At 37.1% G+C, this 20232-nt stretch overlaps 1 protein-coding gene across 3 annotated transcripts in view; it reads right to left on the bottom strand.

Annotated features, from left to right (window-relative positions):
* slc25a13 (solute carrier family 25 member 13) overlaps positions 1 to 19356 on the bottom strand; it is a 44065-nt gene extending 24709 nt beyond the window's left edge. Inside the window, exons 1-8 of one of the 3 annotated variants that reach the window (XM_079879179.1) lie at positions 19268 to 19356; positions 18617 to 18667; positions 18432 to 18486; positions 17767 to 17909; positions 11621 to 11736; positions 6961 to 7100; positions 4477 to 4623; positions 3303 to 3441 (exon numbers count right to left, since the gene is read on the bottom strand). In XM_079879179.1, the coding sequence (XP_079735305.1) occupies positions 3303 to 3441; positions 4477 to 4623; positions 6961 to 7100; positions 11621 to 11736; positions 17767 to 17909; positions 18432 to 18443 (697 nt within the window). In that variant the 5' untranslated portion in view covers positions 18444 to 18486; positions 18617 to 18667; positions 19268 to 19356. The remainder of the gene's footprint in view (positions 1 to 3302; positions 3442 to 4476; positions 4624 to 6960; positions 7101 to 11620; positions 11737 to 17766; positions 17910 to 18431; positions 18487 to 18616; positions 18668 to 19267) is intronic. The other 2 variants (XM_079879177.1, XM_079879178.1) reach the window with 2 other exon arrangements.
* Positions 19357 to 20232: the final 876 nt, after the last annotated feature.

Below are 20232 nucleotides of genomic sequence, written 5' to 3'. Positions count from 1 at the left end.
AAACCTTTTCTCAGTCGTTTTTGCAAGTTCTTTGTGCCAAATGGTTGCAAGGTCATTTTAGTGGATGTATGAAGTGGATGAATTATGTTTGAAAGTGTCCTACTCCCTCAGAAGGGCAGAGCACTTGAAGTAAACACTCTGAAGGGTGCAGGACGGCACTGTCACATACACCCTATATCGAGCAATGCGTCCCTGACACGTTATTGTCAATTAGAGCATTACCTTGGAAACGCAGGAGCAAAATTCTCATTTATAGCTGTTAAAAGTATTCTTTCACGTCAAACATTGCCTGTTTGTGTCTTTAATTAAATACAAGTTCAATTCGTGCACCATCTCCATTTGGAACATAAATATGTTAATAATATTTTCAACTAACAGTGCTTAGGTGTACTTTTGAGGTACACAATTGAGGGTTTATTAATATTATTATTACCTCAAAATGAATGAATGCCACTCAGAATAACATGATTATAAACAGTAAATTACTTCCTGAAAGTGGCCATGCTCCCTTCACTAACGGTCTTGTTCAAGGGCTCTTCATGGAGGGATTCAGCTGATCATTTTCTTTAAAACGACCCTATGCCTTCCAGTACGTTTCATTAAAATAAAAGCTACTTGAATTAAAGTTTTGTTCATTGAGTTTTACAAGGTTTAAGCAGTCCAAATATATTTTAGTGTTATTGTATTGATCACTATTTCATAAACTATTATTTTTACATTAATCTGAGACGCAGCCTGGAATCAATGCAATCTCAAACACCAAGTTTGAACTCAGAACTGGCACCCGACTGAGCTTGGTTTTTCCCAAGTTTTTTTTTTTTTCTTCCTCCATTTCGGTCACCTGATTGAGTTTGGGTTCCTTGCCACTGTCGCCTTTGGCTTGCTTAGTTGGAGACACTTAATATTATTGATTTGACTGCTCTGAGAACTGAACTCAGCTGGACGATGACATAACTGCTTTACAGATTAATTGAACTCAGAAGAACTTCACACAGTTCTTGAATCAAACTGAATCAACGCTGATCTGACTTCAGCTGAATTATAACACTGTTATAGTTACTATTATTGAATTCTGTTTGCATCATTAATCATTATTTTCCTGTACAGCTGCTTTGAAACAATCTGTATTGTAAAAAGCGCAGTATAAATAAAGGTGACTTGACTTAACATACACGCATTCCTACGTGATTATAACTCATTCATATATTTGGTAAATCACTGAGTCCGGGAATGTATTGGATATCAGTTGGTTGTGCAGGTTAAGTGTAGAGTGGTAATGAGCAGAATGAACACAGGCCGGTTAACAGTGGGATTCCCACTGCACTGGTATAGAGTGACTAGTCTGAAAAAGGCAGCAAGTGTTCTTACACAGAGCTCTATTGAATGAAGGCCAGCTCAACTTACCCCGGCCTTAAACACGCTGTGAAGTGTGAAGAACGCTCCAATCAAAGATCACGCAGGGCATCTGCCTCTCCAAAAACAAACACAAGCTACCGATAAGTGTGAGGAACATGCCGCCAAGAGCATTGGACGTGCCAAAAATCATATTTGATTCTACAAAAAAGTTGGCCTTTCAAGTATCTGAGTGGAAAAGTAACTCTGAAATCACGTAGTCGTGATCGGTGGCGATGAAATTCTGCTTTAGAAAACCGAGCCACATTGAATGTTTTTATACATTCGCTAGCTCTTTTTTCTATCTGCGGCCTGTGTGCGAGGTGATGTGTTCCCTATTTTCCCCAGGTGGCGAGCAATCGCTGTTGCAATGACGAAACTATGCTTCGGCGTACCGCTCAAAACATACGGAACCAATCAGCTGAGGGTCAACAAGAGAAGTAGACATGGAAATTCGCACGCACAGGTCCCAGCGGAGCCCGATGGCGGCCTACAGCCTCTGTGGGAACAGCAGCGGTAAGTGTAGCCTCCCCACCCCTGGCCCCGGTCTCCACAGGGCTGATAGCATCGCAGCCGGGGTGTGTTCAGCAGGAGTGTGTGTGTCCAAGACGCAGAGCTCCATTGCAGCCAGACTATGAGGGCTGTTTCACAGGTCAGCAGTTGGCCAGGGAGACACAGACCAAAGGTTTTTTAAGGTTTTGGGGGATTTGTTTCAAAAATGGGCAACCGACAGCTTTTCAAAATTATTTCTCTTCTTTTAATGAGCTAAAGATGAGTTGTTAACAAATAAATAAATGTTAAAAAAATTGAGCAACAGCAAACTGATGCAATATATATGAAGAGTTCAAATGCAAAAGCCTCTAAGTGCCATCTGAAATTTTCTTCTAGAATGATCCTTTTTATCAAGCTTGTATATTTAAGTTCAATAATTTCACTTAATGGCAATGCAAATTACCTATGAATTGTCATTTAAGTGAAATTACTTAACTTAAATATACAAGCTTTATAGAAAATTTCAGATGGCACTTAGAGGCATTTGCATCTGAACTCTTCATATATATATAAAATTCTATACTTATTTTAAATTACACAATTTATTTAAGTGCATGACAACATATATAAGTTTAAAATAGTTTTTAAAACTGAATGAATCTGCACAAGATGTACTATTTAAATACTATAATTACATTACACAAATAATTATATTGCCTCAACAACACACATATACATGACAAGCGAACAGGGATATCTAAAGCAATGCATTGTGGGTAACATTGTGTTTTTCGTGGCACATCCACGCTGCGTCCGAAATCGCATACTGTATAGTATTTGGTTTGAAACTTATGTTCTATGTTCTATATAGTATGAATGATATTTGTATGCGATACATCCACCATAGACATTGTCATGCGACCTATGGCGTCAGTTGCGACGCTTCACCGCCATTAACAAATCCTCTCCCGTGGCCTCATGGGATATTAAAGTGCCCATCCTATGCACACCTCAGAATCTCACCAGAAGAAGTAGGTAATCCAGGTACTTTTCGCCAACTGTTTTATGAATACTATGAATTCGGGCATACTACTTGGCTCATTTATAGTTTTTCGGGAACACTTTATTTTAAGGTGACATAGTTACACTTTACTTCATGTACTTACTATAGTAATATCTGTAAATTATGCATAATTACAAGTAACTAGCCCTAAATCAAACCCTAACCCTAACTCTATAGTTAATTATTATTACTCAGTACTTATTTGAGTAAGTACAACGTAACTTAAAATAAAGTTTAACCAGTTTGTTACATACTATACATGGAAGTATGCATATTCGGACGCAGCGCCAGTCAGTCTAATCAGGGGAAGAAGGACAAGTCAAAACAAAACAGGATTAAAAAAAAACCCACTAACCTTTAGTAACTTCCACATCTCTGCGGTTGCCTGCCAGGGTGGTGTAGATCTTCCTAATGAGCTCCATGTTGTTTAGCAGAGAGTTGAAGCCATTAAAGTAGGAAAAGCTGACCTGATGTGACGTACTGCCACCGGCTGCCTGCAAAATTGGCAGACGCACACACAGACATTTGCACGAAGACATCCTTTTATGAGGGACAGAGGTGATAAATAGCCGAGAATTCTATGGAGTGCCAAACATTAATCAAGCTACAGTGCGGCGACATCTTTAGCACTTCCACCCCACAGAGCGCTAAATAAATACATGTGTTTCACAGAGAGCCACACTGGCAATTTCAGAGGGATTCAAGCTTGAGGGCCATTTTTAATTAAGCGGTTTTATGAGAAGAGGGACATATAAAGTGGAAAACTAACATGAGGTAAATCTTTAAATAGCATCTGACAGAACGCTTGGTGTTAAAGCTCGGTCGGCCACTCTGATGGCGTACGAAAACAGGGAGGAAAAAGAAAACTAGGCAGTGACCAGACCAGCTAAAATATTAAGCCGTTAAACATTGAAATTCGACATTTTTCAAATGTATTTGATGACTTTAGAGACTGGCTGAAGTGTAGTTTAGTCTTCTTGAGGCCTGAGAGGGTTTCTGAAAGAAAAGCAAGAGCGGATCGTCTCTCACTAGATGGCGCTGTGTGCTTTGCAGAAATGGTGACGTCCACCTGAAGCCACAAAAATCAGATCTGCTCTGAAGTTTCCTTAACCAAGATGTCATTAGTAAAATCCCTGCATAAACCTGGCCACAAAAAAAAGTATAAACCTTTATGTAGATGTGATAAAATGTTTATACCTCCTGTCTTGTTTTGCAAGGCCTCTAAATTAGAGGATTGAGTGTATAGACTGGGTCTGACGAGCGTATTGTCTTTAATTTATTTCTAATGGCCTTGAAATTGTGTGTTTACAAACATCTCCCAGAATCCCAAGGTTTATGAGTCACAAATCGTGGAGAAAATGACAGACTCCATGGAGTGTGTATAAAACAGACTGCTCTCACACACACACACACACCTTGCAAACAAATATCTCCCGGTGGTTTATGTGAAAAAAAAGTCTCTCCCGAAGCTGTCATGCAGTACAGCCACTGGCTGAAAAAGGCTAAAGCATAATTAAAACTAAACTCACTGCAACTAAGCATTCCTCCACAAATGGCGTGAGCATGTGGGGTCTGATGGTCACCATGATGTCCCTGAAGTCCAGAGCCGTGACGGTGCCGGTCCTGACCTTGTCTCTCTGCGCAAAAGCCTGTCTGGCATGTTCAAGCTGCATCTCCTGCAACACAGTGAATGTCAATCTGTATCTGCATGCTGGTAGTTTACCGAATGCTGAATTGGAGCAATTTGTACTGCAAAAAAAAACAAAAAACAGATATAGATATATTACATGCATGTGATTTTATAACATAAACCAAGTGAGATGTAGCCTATGCTGTACAGCTGGCATTTATTAAGTAAAAATGCAAACAAATCATTTCTTTAAAAGGTAAAATCAGCTCCAGATGATATTAGAAAAAATGTTACATACAAGTTAATAAATATAAAGATTAAATGAATCCTGTGCATTGATCTGAATCAAAAAGCATCGATACGTTTAGTTTAAAATCTAATATAAATATATATTAATTATAATATTATTTTTACTTCTTTTATTCACAACAAAAAGACAATGCTTTTTGGAATCAACAAATTATTATCATTTTTTTAATTAATGCTAACAAATATATTTTATATTATTGTTCATGATGTTTCCACAACATACATATTTTATTGCTTTGAGACATCAAGAGAGGAAAGGAAACTCTCATTTTGTCGATTGTGCGACTCATCTGGAACGGTTGCAGTATCACATCAAGAGACGAGAATGACTTTCTTACACATCTCAGGCTTTTAAAGAGAGTTGTTTTTCTCTCTCCCAGCATAATTGAGCAGCCGGTCCAAAATACTGGAAATATAGGTCTGCCGTGCGAATACGGACGTGTCTTCGTATAGAAGGAACGCCTGCGCAAAAAACACTATTAGAGAAAATGTCAAAGCTTTGAATGTCAGACTCCGTGCTAACCTATTTCTGATATTATAGAAATGTCACTCTCCTCATAAAAATAAAAAAAAAATACTAAAATAACACAGTTACAGATTGTTACTGGTAATTTCTCTATTATTAACCTATTTTTCACATCAATATACTTATTTAAATATTTGCAAATCAGATGCTGGAAAAACAAAGACGATTTATTTAGGACAAAATACGTCTTATAAATGCTCCTGTGCCTTTCACAAACAATGTTTTAAACAAGGAGGAAATGCCAGTAGCACTGTAAATAAAACAAGAGCAGAGGTAGAGGTAAATAATATCTGGCTGCTGTCTCGCATTGTGCTGCTCCAGCCACAAGCATGTGGAATTGCATAATAATTGTGGCTCTGAACCTTACAGTTTACAGTTAGTCTCTTAAAACGTTAAATTACTGCAACTGTGAGTGTTTCAAAAGCATGGTTTTTATTTAGGTAGGAGAAGAACAGAACCTCCGAAAGCCAATACTGAAACCACCATGGCATTTATTGTGCCTTTAATTGTCTTTGGATTCAAATAAAAACATTTGATGAGGCATCTCTGTTTGGGTCAATTATTTTAATTCAAGCGCTGGCATTAAAACAGCGAAACGGTCTTGAAGATCTCATCATCGCTGTTCAGGTTAAAGAAATAGCAAGGTGTTACACCTTTGGCTAAGACACAGTAATGCCATTTCTGACGGAAGAGCCAGATTTCCGACATGTCATATTTGTAGGAGGACATATTGACACAACGTCAGTGTTGGAAAGCATCCATTCATAATTTCGAGAATTTGTGGGTTTCACTGAGACGTGAAGATGCTGGTTCATTTTTACAGTGCTGCACGATACTGCATCAGTTCTGGAGTGGATCAAATCTAACACCGGTTTTTAAAATCACTCCGCATGACCATCAAAAAGTTGCCAATTCAAAGAAAATGAAATAAATGAAACGGGAAATGTGTTTTTTCATCATTTTCGAGTTCCAAAAACAAAATTAATCCCGTCTTGGCCATAAACACAATATCGGCGTGTTTCTCGTAGTTTCCCAAAAACCCATCTGGTCCAAGTTAAGTTTAATATAAAAAGCTCATTCAGATATAGCGAGCGTAGATGCAAACTTGGCAGAGCGACCCCCTCACACCCCCTCTGCCCACTCTCAGGTCTAGACGCTATATTGGAAAATTTCTAGCACGCCACAAATACAAAAGGAATACTGCTATTCTTCTTGTAGGAGAAAAACGTTACCTGTTTTAGGGGAATCGCTAGACTGCTCTGAGGTTACGTCAGCTAATGAGAAACAAATGCTGGCGTAGGAATATAACTCCAGTGTTTCATTAATGACTAACTAGGTCAATATGCCTCGTTGTGCTGCGGGAAACCGTGCCCAGATCTGTGTGTCAATCTAGGCGAGACCAGGCGCAGAACACACCAAACAACACATTACATCTATCCGAGCTCTGCGGCGGTGAAGGAAAGTGTGTGATGGGGACAGTATGAAAGTGAGTGCGTTCGGGGGAAAGGTGGGCAGAAGAAAGAGAAATTAGACAGCAGTCGTACCCACCAGCAGAAACTGAGTGAACTCGCCGTAGTTAAGGTGTTTCTTCCTCTCCGCGCCAAAGTGAAGCTGAACAAATTCTGAGTTCCAGTTAAAGGGGATGTGCTGGTGAATAGTGGTCTGACCGAAAACTTGTTTCACATCCTCTGAAATCAGAGATAATCCTGGCATCAGAAATGTCATTGTTGAGGATTGAGTTACAAAAACGATGCATTGTTAGATTTCTATGATTGTACCAGCAAAAATACCAGATTGTACCAGCTTTTTTTAGGAACACAAGAGATCACACTTATTATTTATTTAAAAAAAAAAACATTTTTTAAACATGGAAATACGCATAGTTAAAGCATTTTTAAAAAATAAACATTATGTAATGTATTATATAAAAGTTGTTCAAAAATATTTAAGATTCTGCACTATTTGAAGTAAATACGTGACATTGTAGAGAAAGTCAGATGTTCTTGCTCTTTGAATCATTTCAGATCATGCCTAAAAATATGATCATCAGGTTGTGGCATTCATTAAATCAAAAATAATAAGAAAAACACTAAGACATTGTGATATTCATGTTCATTTTTCAATTCAACTGTTCACTCATGCTGATGATATAATTAGAAATGGTGCTGTCAAATCGATTAATCGCGATTAATTGAATCGAACAAAGTTTGGAAATACATAATATATATGTTAACACCTTAACAAACTATATATATATATACAGTACCAGTCAAAAGTTTGGAAACATTACTATTTTTAATGTTTTTGAAAGAAGTCTCTTATGCTTATCAAGCCTCCAGTTAAAAAAAAAAAAAAAAAACAGTAATATTATGAAATATTATTACAATTTAAAATAATGGTTCTCTTTTTTAATATACTTTAAAATGTAATTTATTTTTGTGATGCAAAGCTGAATTTTCATCAGCAGTCTTTGGTGTCTTATGATCCTTCAGAAATCATTCTAATATGATGATTTATGATCAATGTTGGAAACAGTTGTGCTGCTTAATATTTTTTTTATAACCTGAGATACTTTTTTCAGGATTATTTGATGAATAAAAAGTTTAAAAGAACTGTATTTATTTAGAATAGAAATCTTTTGTAACAATATACACTACCGTTCAAAAGTTTGGGAACAATAACTATTTTTTTTTAAAGAAATTAGTACTTTAATTCAACAAGGATGCGTTCAATTGATAAAAGGTGATGGTAACGATTTATATTGTTAGAAATGTTTTTATTTTGAATAAATGCTGTTTTTATGAATAAATGCTGTTAACGTTTTACTCATCAATGAATCCTGAAAAAAGTATTCCAAAAAAATATATTAAACAGCACAACTGTTTCCATCATTGATAATAACTGAGTATCAAATCATCATATTAGAATGATTTCTGAAGGATCATAAGACACCAAAGACTGGAGTACTTGCTGATGAAAATTCAGCTTTGCATCACAAAAATAAATTACATTTTAAAGTATATTAAAAAAGAGAACCATTATTTTAAACTGTAATAATATTTCATAATATTACTGTTTTTTTTTGTTTTTTATTTTTTTTAACTGCAGGCTTGATGAGCATAAGAGACTTCTTTCAAAAACATTAAAAATAGTAATGTTTCCAAACTTTTGACTGGTACTGTATATATATATACTCTCTCTCTCTCTCTCTCTCTCTCTCTCTCTCTCTCTCTCTCTCTCTCTCTCTCTCTCTCTCTCTCTCTCTCTCTCTCTCTCTCTCTCTCTCTCTCTCTCTCTCTCTCTCTCTCTCTCTCTCTCTCTCTCTCTCTCTCTCTCTCTCTCTCTCTCTCTCTCTCTCTCTCTCTCACACACACATATATATATATATACACACAAACATTTATGTTAGATGCGATTAATCAATTTGACAGTACTATTAATAAACTAGAAAAAAAATTAAAACAGAATTGGCTAAATGCATCACTGAACTGAAGACCATGACAATAAAAGCTAAGAAAAATGGGGTTGAACATTTTGCCGAGAAGCATTCCTCATGAAGCGCAACGACCAGTTTTTTTCCAATTCATGGCAAATGATATACAGTAAGCAGTCATACAGCAGATGCTTTTTATAGTATTACAACAGAGTTCCACTGTGGAGCTACTCCAGACCTTTATTTTATCAGTGTTTATGAACCTGTCAACACTTCTCAGTCCTTCTTTAGTTATATCGCTTTGGAGTTGCATGGCAGCCTGCAAGTTTTATTACCTCTAATTCACCTAATTGAAGTTGAAGGGGAGGGGGGGGGGGGGGGGGGGGAATGAAAAAAATGCTAGTCATTCATTAATTAAAACCTAAATTTTCCAAACCCTTAAAAAAAAAAACCTTCATAATATGACTTGCAATGACAGGGTTTATTAAATGGTGAAAAAAAGACTGTTTAATGTAACAGCAAGAGACCTTTAATGCTTTTAATGACATTAAGAGGGTTATAAACGGGAGCCTCCTGTTCGCTTTTACACAGAGCGGCATTTCATTTTCCTAACCTCTGTAGTGCATCACAATAAAGTGATTTTGACATGACCAGAATCTTAGTCAGAAGTTATTTGCTATTTATGTTGAGGTGACTGCAGCAGTTGAAAAACAGGTGTATGAGACAAATACTACATTCTCATTACAGCTCAACCTGACGACATGAGCAACAAGAAACCATTGAACAGCAAATCTAAATAACCGTGTCATATGTATATGAAATACGCATATGTGCATGCATTATCTGATCTTATTCCCTATTGACTAAAACAGGTTGATGAAAGTCTCTTTCTCTCCGCCTAGGCACTTTGGGTAGTGCATTGGAAATGAGATGATCTGACAGGTCTCGCCTACTAAAGGCAAATTAGACTATTTAAGTCAATTAGGGAAATTTAACGCATGAGACACACACATGCATTTTTCTTGTGCCAAGTTCGTTTGCAACATGAATGTAACTGTAAATGCAGCATCTCATACTATCGGTGTATTAAAATCCTTTGTTCTTAATCTGAAATCAAATAACCGCAATTAATGTACAGCGGAAGATTATACTGATCGTATTGTGTTTGAAATCAATCTGCATTTTAAAGTGGCTGAATAAACCGGATTAAGAGTTTTACCTTAACTGATTCAAAATGACAGGAATCTGTCCGTCCAAGCAGGAATTCAGAGACTACTTCACATTAGGCCTTTGTTTTGAGGCCGGTGACTGGACATAAGGTGCTTTGGAGTTAAACTCGATAACCTAATTGATTTAGGCATTCAGCTGATACAACTAGTGATTATTAGGCCAAAACATGGAAATTCATGTGAAGGAAATTGAAATGAATGAAACTACTATCTTAAACTAAAATATACTAAAACATCACACACTTTTTATCATTTAAATGTGCAAAACAAAACAAAAAGAGTGTTCTTACGGAAAGTGAGGTACCTAAAACCTTAAACTAAAAAAATAATAAAAAAATAGGACTGTACAAGAATTTAATCGAAATATTGCAAATATATATATCGCGATATGCATATCGCAACAGCTTGCAATAACTGGGGTCATGAACAAAAGACAAAGAGAAAATCACTCACTCTTGGCTGAATAACTTTTGTAGCTTTAATAAGAATCAGGATATATTTAATTCATACAGTGAAAACTAAGCAGTGTTTATTTTTACATTTGATTATTCAGTTTCTTTTAAATAACCCTAATGTAGGATAACCTGAACCCCTGAACCCCGTGGTTTACACTGATGTTAAAACAACACTTCTTATGCTTCAGTAAAACACTGATGTTCACTTTCAGAAGTTGTAGGGATGTTTTCTTGTCACAAAAAAAAGAGGATATAAATATATCTATATAAAGCAAACCCTATAATGTAGGTTATATCATTTTAAATATATTTTAAAGGTGATTTAAGTTTATTTTACACACTTTAAGCATTATCGTATCGCATATCGCATTTTTCTTCAATATCGTGCAGCCCTAAACATCACACACTTTTTATGGTGGCACTTTATTTTACAGTCCTGTACCCCATGTACTATGCACAATAACTGGGTAATAACTAGGTACTAACCATGAACCTAAACCCCTGTTAAGGTTGATGAAAGTCCTAAGGTTGTAAAGGAAAGTCCTAACCTTATATTACCCAGTATTTTCTTAGGTAAGTACACTGTCAGTTCATGCAAGTAGCCAACATGTAAAATAAAGTGCAGCCCTTTTTATCATTTAAATATGCAAACAAAACCAAACAAAAAACAGAACAGAACAGAACCAAACCAAACCAAACCCAAAAAACATTGTACATGTAAGTACACATACTGTAATAAAGTGCAACCCTTTTATCATTTAAAAGTGCAAACCAAACTAAACAAAACGATTGTTTTTACAGAAAGTAAAGTGCCTTACAACTTTTAAATGTGGTAAATTCACTGATCTGCAAGACTTTTGAATGCCTAAATAAAGGAACCAAATTGTTCAAAAAACATTTATATATACGATTCATAATTAACAGATAAAACAGCTTTTCTGCCAAGTAATATAGCTAATTCTCGTAACTGTAGGCTAGCAACACAGCAGCTAGGCCCATTTTTACAGAACGTGCGCGGACACAGGTGAACTTTTATCAACATTCAAACGCAGCTCATCCAATCAGTTTTATAAAGAGCATTGTACACTTACCAAAAGTGGCAAAGCCATTTCCAGTTTTGTCGAAGAGCTGGAAGGCGACCATGAAGAGAGCATCCGGAGCACACAGCACCGACTCAAACGCCAGAAACTCCTGGAAGGAGATCAACCTGATGGAGACAAACAGACTTACAGCCTACATATTGTGGACACTTCACTCCACCAGCCTGGCATTACATTATTGAATGATGAGAGGGTATCACTCGCTGATTACTGCTTCTCGTCGCCAAACAAAAAAAGGTAGCACATATTTTCATTGTGAACACTTGACACTTGAGTGATTTGTTCAACTGTAATTATCAGCCTAAAATTATGATGTACAAAACATCTAAACACACAGTCCAGCTTCAATTCTAGGCCCAGAGATTAAGTGAATGACAAAACAATTTGACATAACAGGCTTTTCAATGATCCCAATCTTGATTGAAGTGCTTCCAATTTGACTGTCAAATGTCATTACCTTACTGAAAATGGGACCAGTTCATATAAGACCCCCAGAAAGGTTGGGAACTCAGTAAATCATGTGATTACAAGAGAATCAACCAACCAACAAGTCATGCACCAGTACAGTAAGGAAATGATCAGGAAGAATTACTGGGATACATGTACACTACCAGTCAAAAGGAGACACAATGTTTTGATGTACAGGTTTACACTTAATGTCTGAAATAAATTCATATATAAATATATGAACTAAAATATATATATAGTTAAAAATATATTAACTATATTACTTTAAATATATTTATAAAATAATTACATAAATGTAAAGAAATTCATACTTGAACAGATTTGCTCAAACTTTTGACTGCCAGTGCACATTTTGAGAAGCCTTCATATATTTGGCACGATTTTAAGATGATTTCATTAGTTCCTACATGTGTGATGATTTTACAGTAAATGGGTGCTATTGTTCGACAAATAATCAAGTAAACCAGCAGAAAGATTAAAATATGATATCAATAAAAGGGGAACACTAAGAGCACTACTTCTGCAAATGACTAAAAGTTTGAATTATAATGGAGAGCATGACATCAGAAAACACATAAACATGCACACAAGCGCGCACACACACACACGTATCTACCTCATCAAATAAACAATTTCAGCATTCATAGGAAACCCTGGGGACCATGCAATCTAGTCTTTATTTAAGCGCAGTTCAAAGTTGCCTCAACTCCATTATGAATTTCACAAATGGATACAGCAATTACTCGAGGTCACTGCTAAGGAGCAGTCCCAATGCATGCATCTCTAATTTATTTCAATTTCCAGGGAGCAATGATTACATTTTCGTGGCCACTCTAATTAATTTTGTTACTGATGAAATTCAAAGGAACTGAGAATTTGTGCGCTTCCAGCATGCCAAATCAGCCACATTGTGGAGTCAAGAGTAATTGTTTTATTAACTAAGCAGACAGTAGGAGAACAGGAGCCTGCTGTTCCAGAGTGGGTGGAGAGCTTCAAAGGCGATCCGCTGGGCCCGGGTGTCGATGATTGAAAACAAAAAGCAAGGAGAGATGATACAGATGCTGATGCTTTTGCAAAAAGAAAAGTCTGACAAAACTCAGCGAGTGATTATGCTGCCTTCACGTGCCAGCCGAGTTATCAGAGTTTCCTAGTTAAAAATTGGACATGAACGCCCTTCTCAAGGCGTATTTACCACTGGGAAGCTCTGGGATAATGCTGAAATCGGAAATTTCCAACTTCCCACTTCTGAAGTCGTGATTACGAGCTTGTTGCATTCAAGTGCTTTGTTTTAAGGAAGAACAGGAATCCTGGAGGACACCAGGTTTATTCTTGCCTATTTATTGGAAAATTCTTATTTAAAGGGATAGTTCACTTTGAAATTCAATTTTGGTATGTTTTAGCTTACCTGAAGGGCATCCAAGATGTAGGTGTCTTTTTTTCCGCAGTAGTTTCAATTTTGATATTTTTAGGTCAAACCGTTCTTGTCTGACAGTCATATCATGCAGGTCTATGGTCACTGTCTCAAAGAGCATGCACAGAGTCCAAATTAAAACAATTCCCCATCGTCCAAATTAAACAATTCCCCATCGTAAGTACACATTGATGGCCTAAGACACGAAACGAGCGGTTTGTGTGAGAAAACGAACAGTATTTATATCGTTTATACCTCTTGTACACAACCACGTCCAAGTGATCTGAGGGCGCGGGCGCATCCTGCTGTGTGTCGTGTGCGCAGACTGGTGCATAGATATATACACTAGAGGTCTCCTTGGCTACGGCAGTTCATTGGAACGAATGTCTTTAATGCGACATCTAGTGTATATATATCTATGCACCAGTCTGCGTACACGTCACACAGCAGGAAGCGCCCGCGCCCTCAGATCACTTGGACGTGGTTGTGTTATAAGAGGTAAAAACTATATAAATACTGTTCGTTTTCTCACACAAACCGCTCGTTTCGTGTCTTAGGCCATCAATGTGTACTTACGATGGGGAATTGTTTAATTTGGACGATGGGGAATTGTTTTAATTTGGACTCTGTGCATGCTCTTTGAGACAGTGACCATAGACCTGCATGATATGACTGTCAGACAAGAACGGTTTGACCTAAAAATATCAAAATTGAAACTACGGCGGAAAAAGACACCTACATCTAGGATGCCCTTCTGGTAAGCTAAAACATACCAAAATTTAATTTCAAAGTGAACTATCCCTTTAAGCCAAAATGTTATTTAGTGTCCCATTCATTGACAACCATAAAAACATTCACTGCAATATCTATAGTCAACTTGCTGGAATTTCGGACAAATACAGGCTATTTTCGCTGTGTATAAAACATACAATACGCTTCAAATGACTTTTCATATATGTAGCCTAAATATGCACTACTTTAACGACAAGACCAGACGATGTAGATGTAGTGGGAAAAAAACTTGTTAAGAATTTGAGTCACAGTAGCAGTCGTTCTCCCTTCCGTTTATGAACTCAACTCAGAAACTTGGGTATCAGAATTATCCCGAAGTATCCCAGTGGTAAATCTGACTTGAGAGAGGGCGTTCATGTCCAATTTTCACCTAAGAAACTCGTATTTACGGTAATTCCGATAAAGGCAGCATAATTTTGAGTTCCTGAGTTGAGCGGGCCATAAACTTTAAACATGGCAGAGGGGAGAACGACTGCTACTGTGACTGGTATTCTTTACTAGTTTTTTCCACAATAGCTATATCAGCAAGCTGACTATCTAGATGGTGCGGTGAATGTTTTTATGGTTGTCAATGAATGGGACGCTAAATAGCATTTTGCCTTTAATAAGATTTTCCTAATAAATAGGCAAAAATAAACCTGGTCTCATCCATGATTCCTGTTCTTTCCGACAACAAAGCACCAAGTAACGAGCTTGTAAATCACAACTTCAGAAGTGAGAAGTAGGAGATTTCCAACTGGCAGCATTAAAACGCATCTCTGACACTGGAAACCATTGGAAGGCAAGGAGGGACTTCTAATCACCAGATGGTATCGCTTTCATTTCAGATCAGCTTGATGGTCACTGTAATTGATTTTGGAGTGTATCTGCATTAAATGCCCTCCAATCAACATACAAAAAAATGAGTTGTGCATGTAGTTTCCCCAGCGCAATGCCAGACGTGAGGCTTATGATGGTTGATTAGCAGTTCCTTGACTACTAGAGAACAATTACACTGGTACACAAACACTCTAAGATGCTGTAGCCATGTAAAACAAACTAAACCCAAGCTCAAATAATAAGCCTGACAAAGAACATTTTTCAACCATCAACTAAAATGGCACAGAACCAGAAGTGTAACATGGGGAATGCAAAAAGTTTTATGTTTCTCAAATATGACACTGAAACGATTTAATAATAAGGACAATTCATGTGGAACTTTGTTTTTCTAAACACAAAAAAACCTGGAAAAAGTCAGTAAAAAAAGAAATTAATACTTTTATTTAGCAAGGACACATTAAATTGACAATAAAGACATTTATAATGTTACAAAAGATTTATCGGCCTAGTTATTTAACTTTCTATTCATCACAGAATCTGTAAGAAAAAGTATCATGGTTTCCACACAAATATTAAGCAGCACAACTGCTTTCAACATTGATAATAATGGGAAACACGTTCAGATCACGTGACACTGAAGACTGAAAATTCAGCTTTGCATCATAGAAATAAATTACATTTTAAAATATATGAATACAGAAAACGGTTATTTTAAATTGTAATAATATTTCACAAAAATTTTTTTTTTGTGCAGTCTTGGTGAGCATAAAAGACATATTTCAAATATTTTGAAAAGGAACATACTGTAGAAACCAATACATTTGTTGATATTTTCGTAAAATAAAATAGTATTATGCTGCTATTCATTTTCAATGTTTACGCTAATCAAAACCGAAATACGTTTGTACAAAGCATTTCCTTATATCTCCCAGCGGGTGCCACGCACCTTTAAATTGTGCTGTTTCTAAACCCGAGAGGTGCTGGTAAACACTGTCCTTAGCAGAAACACTATTTACAGACTTATTATTTCAGTGGTTTAGCGTTGTAGCTTTTATCCATGACAGGTGAAGAGAGAGCACCTTCAATAAGCTCCGGCCCTGTCATTGTCACTGACAAGCCTAGATGCGGAGGGACGCGGGCTGGTTTAGCTTTCCCTGAGTGCATACCTCAGACCAGCCTGAAACCACAAGGGCACGGACTGCCATTTTCTCAGCATGCGCTCTTTACAAAGTTTTAACCCCCAAGACGCTACGGAGTTTCACACTTGAGGAGTTTTTCCATCAAAAATGGAGAGGGGAGAAAAGATAGAGGCAGAAAAGGAGAGAATGTCTGGCAGATCTTTGAATCAGCAGGGAAGTCTACATGCGTTGAATGACTGATTCAGAACCGTTGGCAGGATACCGCTCAAACAGGGCTGAGTGAATAAAGGAGAAGTGATTCAGAGCCTGATGGATGTCACCACATCAGTTGATTTATTCCAGCTCAGGAGGAGGTAGAAAATGCATCATGCTGTTTGTATCCATCTCATGAAACAGAGATAACCTGTGAATCATCTCAATCAGATGAAAACCTACCTCGGTTGTAAAACACTCGGTGTTCAGCAAAAACATCGGATTCGGCACCCACACAAACAGAGCCATTCGCTCTTGAAGCTTTATGATTTTGAATACATTTCAATATTATAGCAAGCTTCACTTGCACAAAAATATGAACTGCTGTTAGAACCTTCTCATTGCAATTCTGGGACGAAGGCCTCAAAATGAACGTTTCTTCATTTGCAACATTCCGCAATCCTGACGGCATGAAGGTCCTGACCACAGCCGCCACTAACGACCAAACCTCAGAAATCCATATATATCCAGATCTTTCTTTAACTAGCTCAGTAACCTACATGCATTGTGTGAATAATATTTTTAAAAATCCAAAGATAAACCTGAAAAGCACAACTCTTACATTTCCATAATCTTGATTAAATCAAACAATCCCCCTATTTTTTTCCTCAAAGCCCTGCAAATAAATAAAAAAAATCATGTTCTGAAAGAGAGCTCAAGCCATGATTCCCTAATAGTTATCCGTTAATAGCTGAGATGCAGCAATTTATCCATCCTCAAAGTCGCACAAAGCACGAGAGCTGAATGGCACAGGCAATTACAGTGCGTGTGTACCTCTCCCGGTCTATGGCAGCCCTAATAATGCGTGCCGTATGACCACATGCACGCGGCCCGGCTGGTTGCCATGGTAACGCACAATCTTTTTGGACTTACGCTTGCGTATCATTGGCCATCATTATGTATCATTAAAAGCATACATATTAATGCAAAAAGGGGTTGAGCCGCGCTGCCTGAAAGGAGCAGCACCTGAACAAAGTGTGGTGTGTTAAGATGTCTGACCCTTCATCCTAATGCAGGATTAAAAGCAGAAGATACCGCCGCATAATCCACATCCATTTCACAGCAGACGCTTTGTTTATGAATCAAATGAACTATGAACTGTAATTTACACACAAGTCGTGAATTATTAATGAAAAACACAAATTTACTCTGTGTGTTGGTCATTGATGTTTGGTTGCACAATTTGATTTGTTTTCAAACCTGAGGTTCAAGTGCAACTCAAACTTGTATCAGCAGCAATAGAAATAAATACTAACCCATCTTTGGTCTGGTCCAGAACACCTGCGAGTAGAACCGTGGCCTCCTTGGACAGCCTTATGTCTGTTTGTGCGTGGAGGAACTTGGACACGAAGTCCTCGGGGGACATGTGGTGCTCTCCATTCTTCTCCACACTGGCATACTGTGAAGGAAAAGAAAACTGGGCTAATATTATGTATTTAATGCTGAGGCCACTGCAGTACAGAATAGAAATTGTAGATAAAAATCTTATTACCATTAAATATGTAATTGATGCATTTCATATAATAAACCAGCAAACTCAGAGTAGTCATTGAATTAGTCACTTAATACAGCGTCTTGTACAATGTAGTATTCCATGAAATGTGGCCGACCACATCTCAGTTAAAATCACATATTGCATTGATCACAATAGTAATCATAAATATTTAGTATTACAAACCCGAGAATAACCGAAGAACAATTATGTTCACAGTTAAGGACAACATGAACAAAAACAACATCATTTTACAATCATCGAGATATAAGAAGGCAAGAAAAAGGCTGATTATTGAAAGGAATATTAATTAAGCATATGTTAGGTTTTTTATTGCTGTTAGATTCATTACTTAAAATACGTTATTCATGCAAAGTTTTTTTCTCGTGCTTTAAAGGAACTCTGCTTCGTATATTCATGTGAACTTACTAGGAGTTCCATACAGTGCTCGATGCATTTTTAAATTAATCCTCAGGTTTTCTTTCTGTAATGAGAAATTAATTAAATGGTTATATCAGATAGAGGTATTTCTCATTGACACCAGTGCTTAGATGTTGGGCTACGTTGCCATCCCTTAATTTCCAGACTCTCAAGGGAGATACGAGGTGACATACCTTCAAGAAAATGGACTTGAGCTCTGCTGGATCAGCCCTCTTTATCATTACCTGTAGACATAAACACATTGTGATCTACATATATAACGGATCTACATTTATACATTATTACGCCCAGTGATGTCTGTTAACATTATTTTAGGATACGTTATCAGATAGATAGATAGATAGATAGATAGATAGATAGATAGATAGATAGATAGATAGATAGATAGATAGATAGATAGATAATCCACTGGTAACGATGATCATTGGTGTTATTATAATTATAAAAAGCATCTTATATCTAAGCAACTCAACTTCAGCTCACTTCGGGAATGTTTAGCATCCTATAAACCCCATGACACCCATTCAAACACTCCAGCAGACAGTGGACAGTCTATCTACAGGGGTTTGATCCTTCATCAGAGCTCACTGAAGTGCTCTTATGTCTCAATGTCATTGACAGACGCTAACATTCACCCAGGACATTAGCAGGCTAACTAGCTCTGTCACACCGGCTACTGTGTACTGAAGGTTATCAGTTAATCCGCGTTTCTCCAGTGTCCTGCGATGATGTTTTCTGGACATATACGTATGCTTCACGATAAAACACTGCGCTCCCTTCGTCTGCAGAAAGCTACCATGTTTCTGAGCGAGAATAACGCTTACCTTTGCTGCCATGATCAGCTAACGCACAACTATAGCAACAGGAAGACTTCTAGAGCTTGATGACGTTTCCATGGAGATCACGTGCGGGCGCGAGCTGCTAGTGCGCGCGGAGGAAACAAAAGCGGATGAAACGCTCGCGTTGGTGCAGTCGTGAATCGTTTCCCTATCAAATATGAATATATTGGACAAAAAATCGGTCTCACACTTTGTAAGGATATTAATCATATCAGTTTATCACATTTTAAATAATTTCACTGCTTTGGTTTGAGCAGATGACGTCATTTTCTGGGTGATCACTACGCTAACTTTTCAAATAAATATTCTTGGTGTTTTGAATATTTCAAACTAAGCATTGGGTATCACTTCATAGGGTTTTTTCCCCCTGTGGCCTCAATTTAAAACATGATAGTCTTGTAATATTTAATAAAACAACAACGCATTCTTACAAAAAGCCTAAACAAAAAAAGCCATTCATGGCAGCAGGAAGTGATCTCATTTTGGTAAGAAATCAATTATTAGCAGTGGAGTTGATGAATATGTTTTGCATTACTTGCTTTGACTCACTCTAACATGCAATTACAGAAATCAGTGTGATAATTTAATTAAAAGAGCATTAAAAATATCAAAAAAATACTTTCATGCTAACAGTCAATGCCTCACTGAGCAATGTCTAATATTACCTATTTATTTCCATTATAGTTTAAAGTTTTAGTGCCTGAGCTTGACCAGACCCATATGAAATGCCAGACTTTCAGAAATGGCCCATGTCGTCCTTTACCTCTACAATAAAACATGATGTGCTCATGATGACGATGATGAAATGGAAATTGCAATGGAGAATAACTGATGTCATGTCATCCTGAAGAGTGATTGCATCATGGTAAAATTAAATATATTAAAGATATAAAGTGTTATAATAAGCTATAGTTATGAGTTTAAGTAAACTGAATTAATTAAAAGCAGGA

The sequence above is a fragment of the Squalius cephalus genome (genome assembly GCF_949319135.1).
Source record: "Squalius cephalus genome assembly, chromosome: 8".
NCBI classification, from domain to species: domain Eukaryota; kingdom Metazoa; phylum Chordata; class Actinopteri; order Cypriniformes; family Leuciscidae; genus Squalius; species Squalius cephalus.
The sequence above is the reverse complement of the archived record's forward strand: the minus strand, read 5'-3'. Positions and strand labels throughout refer to the sequence as shown.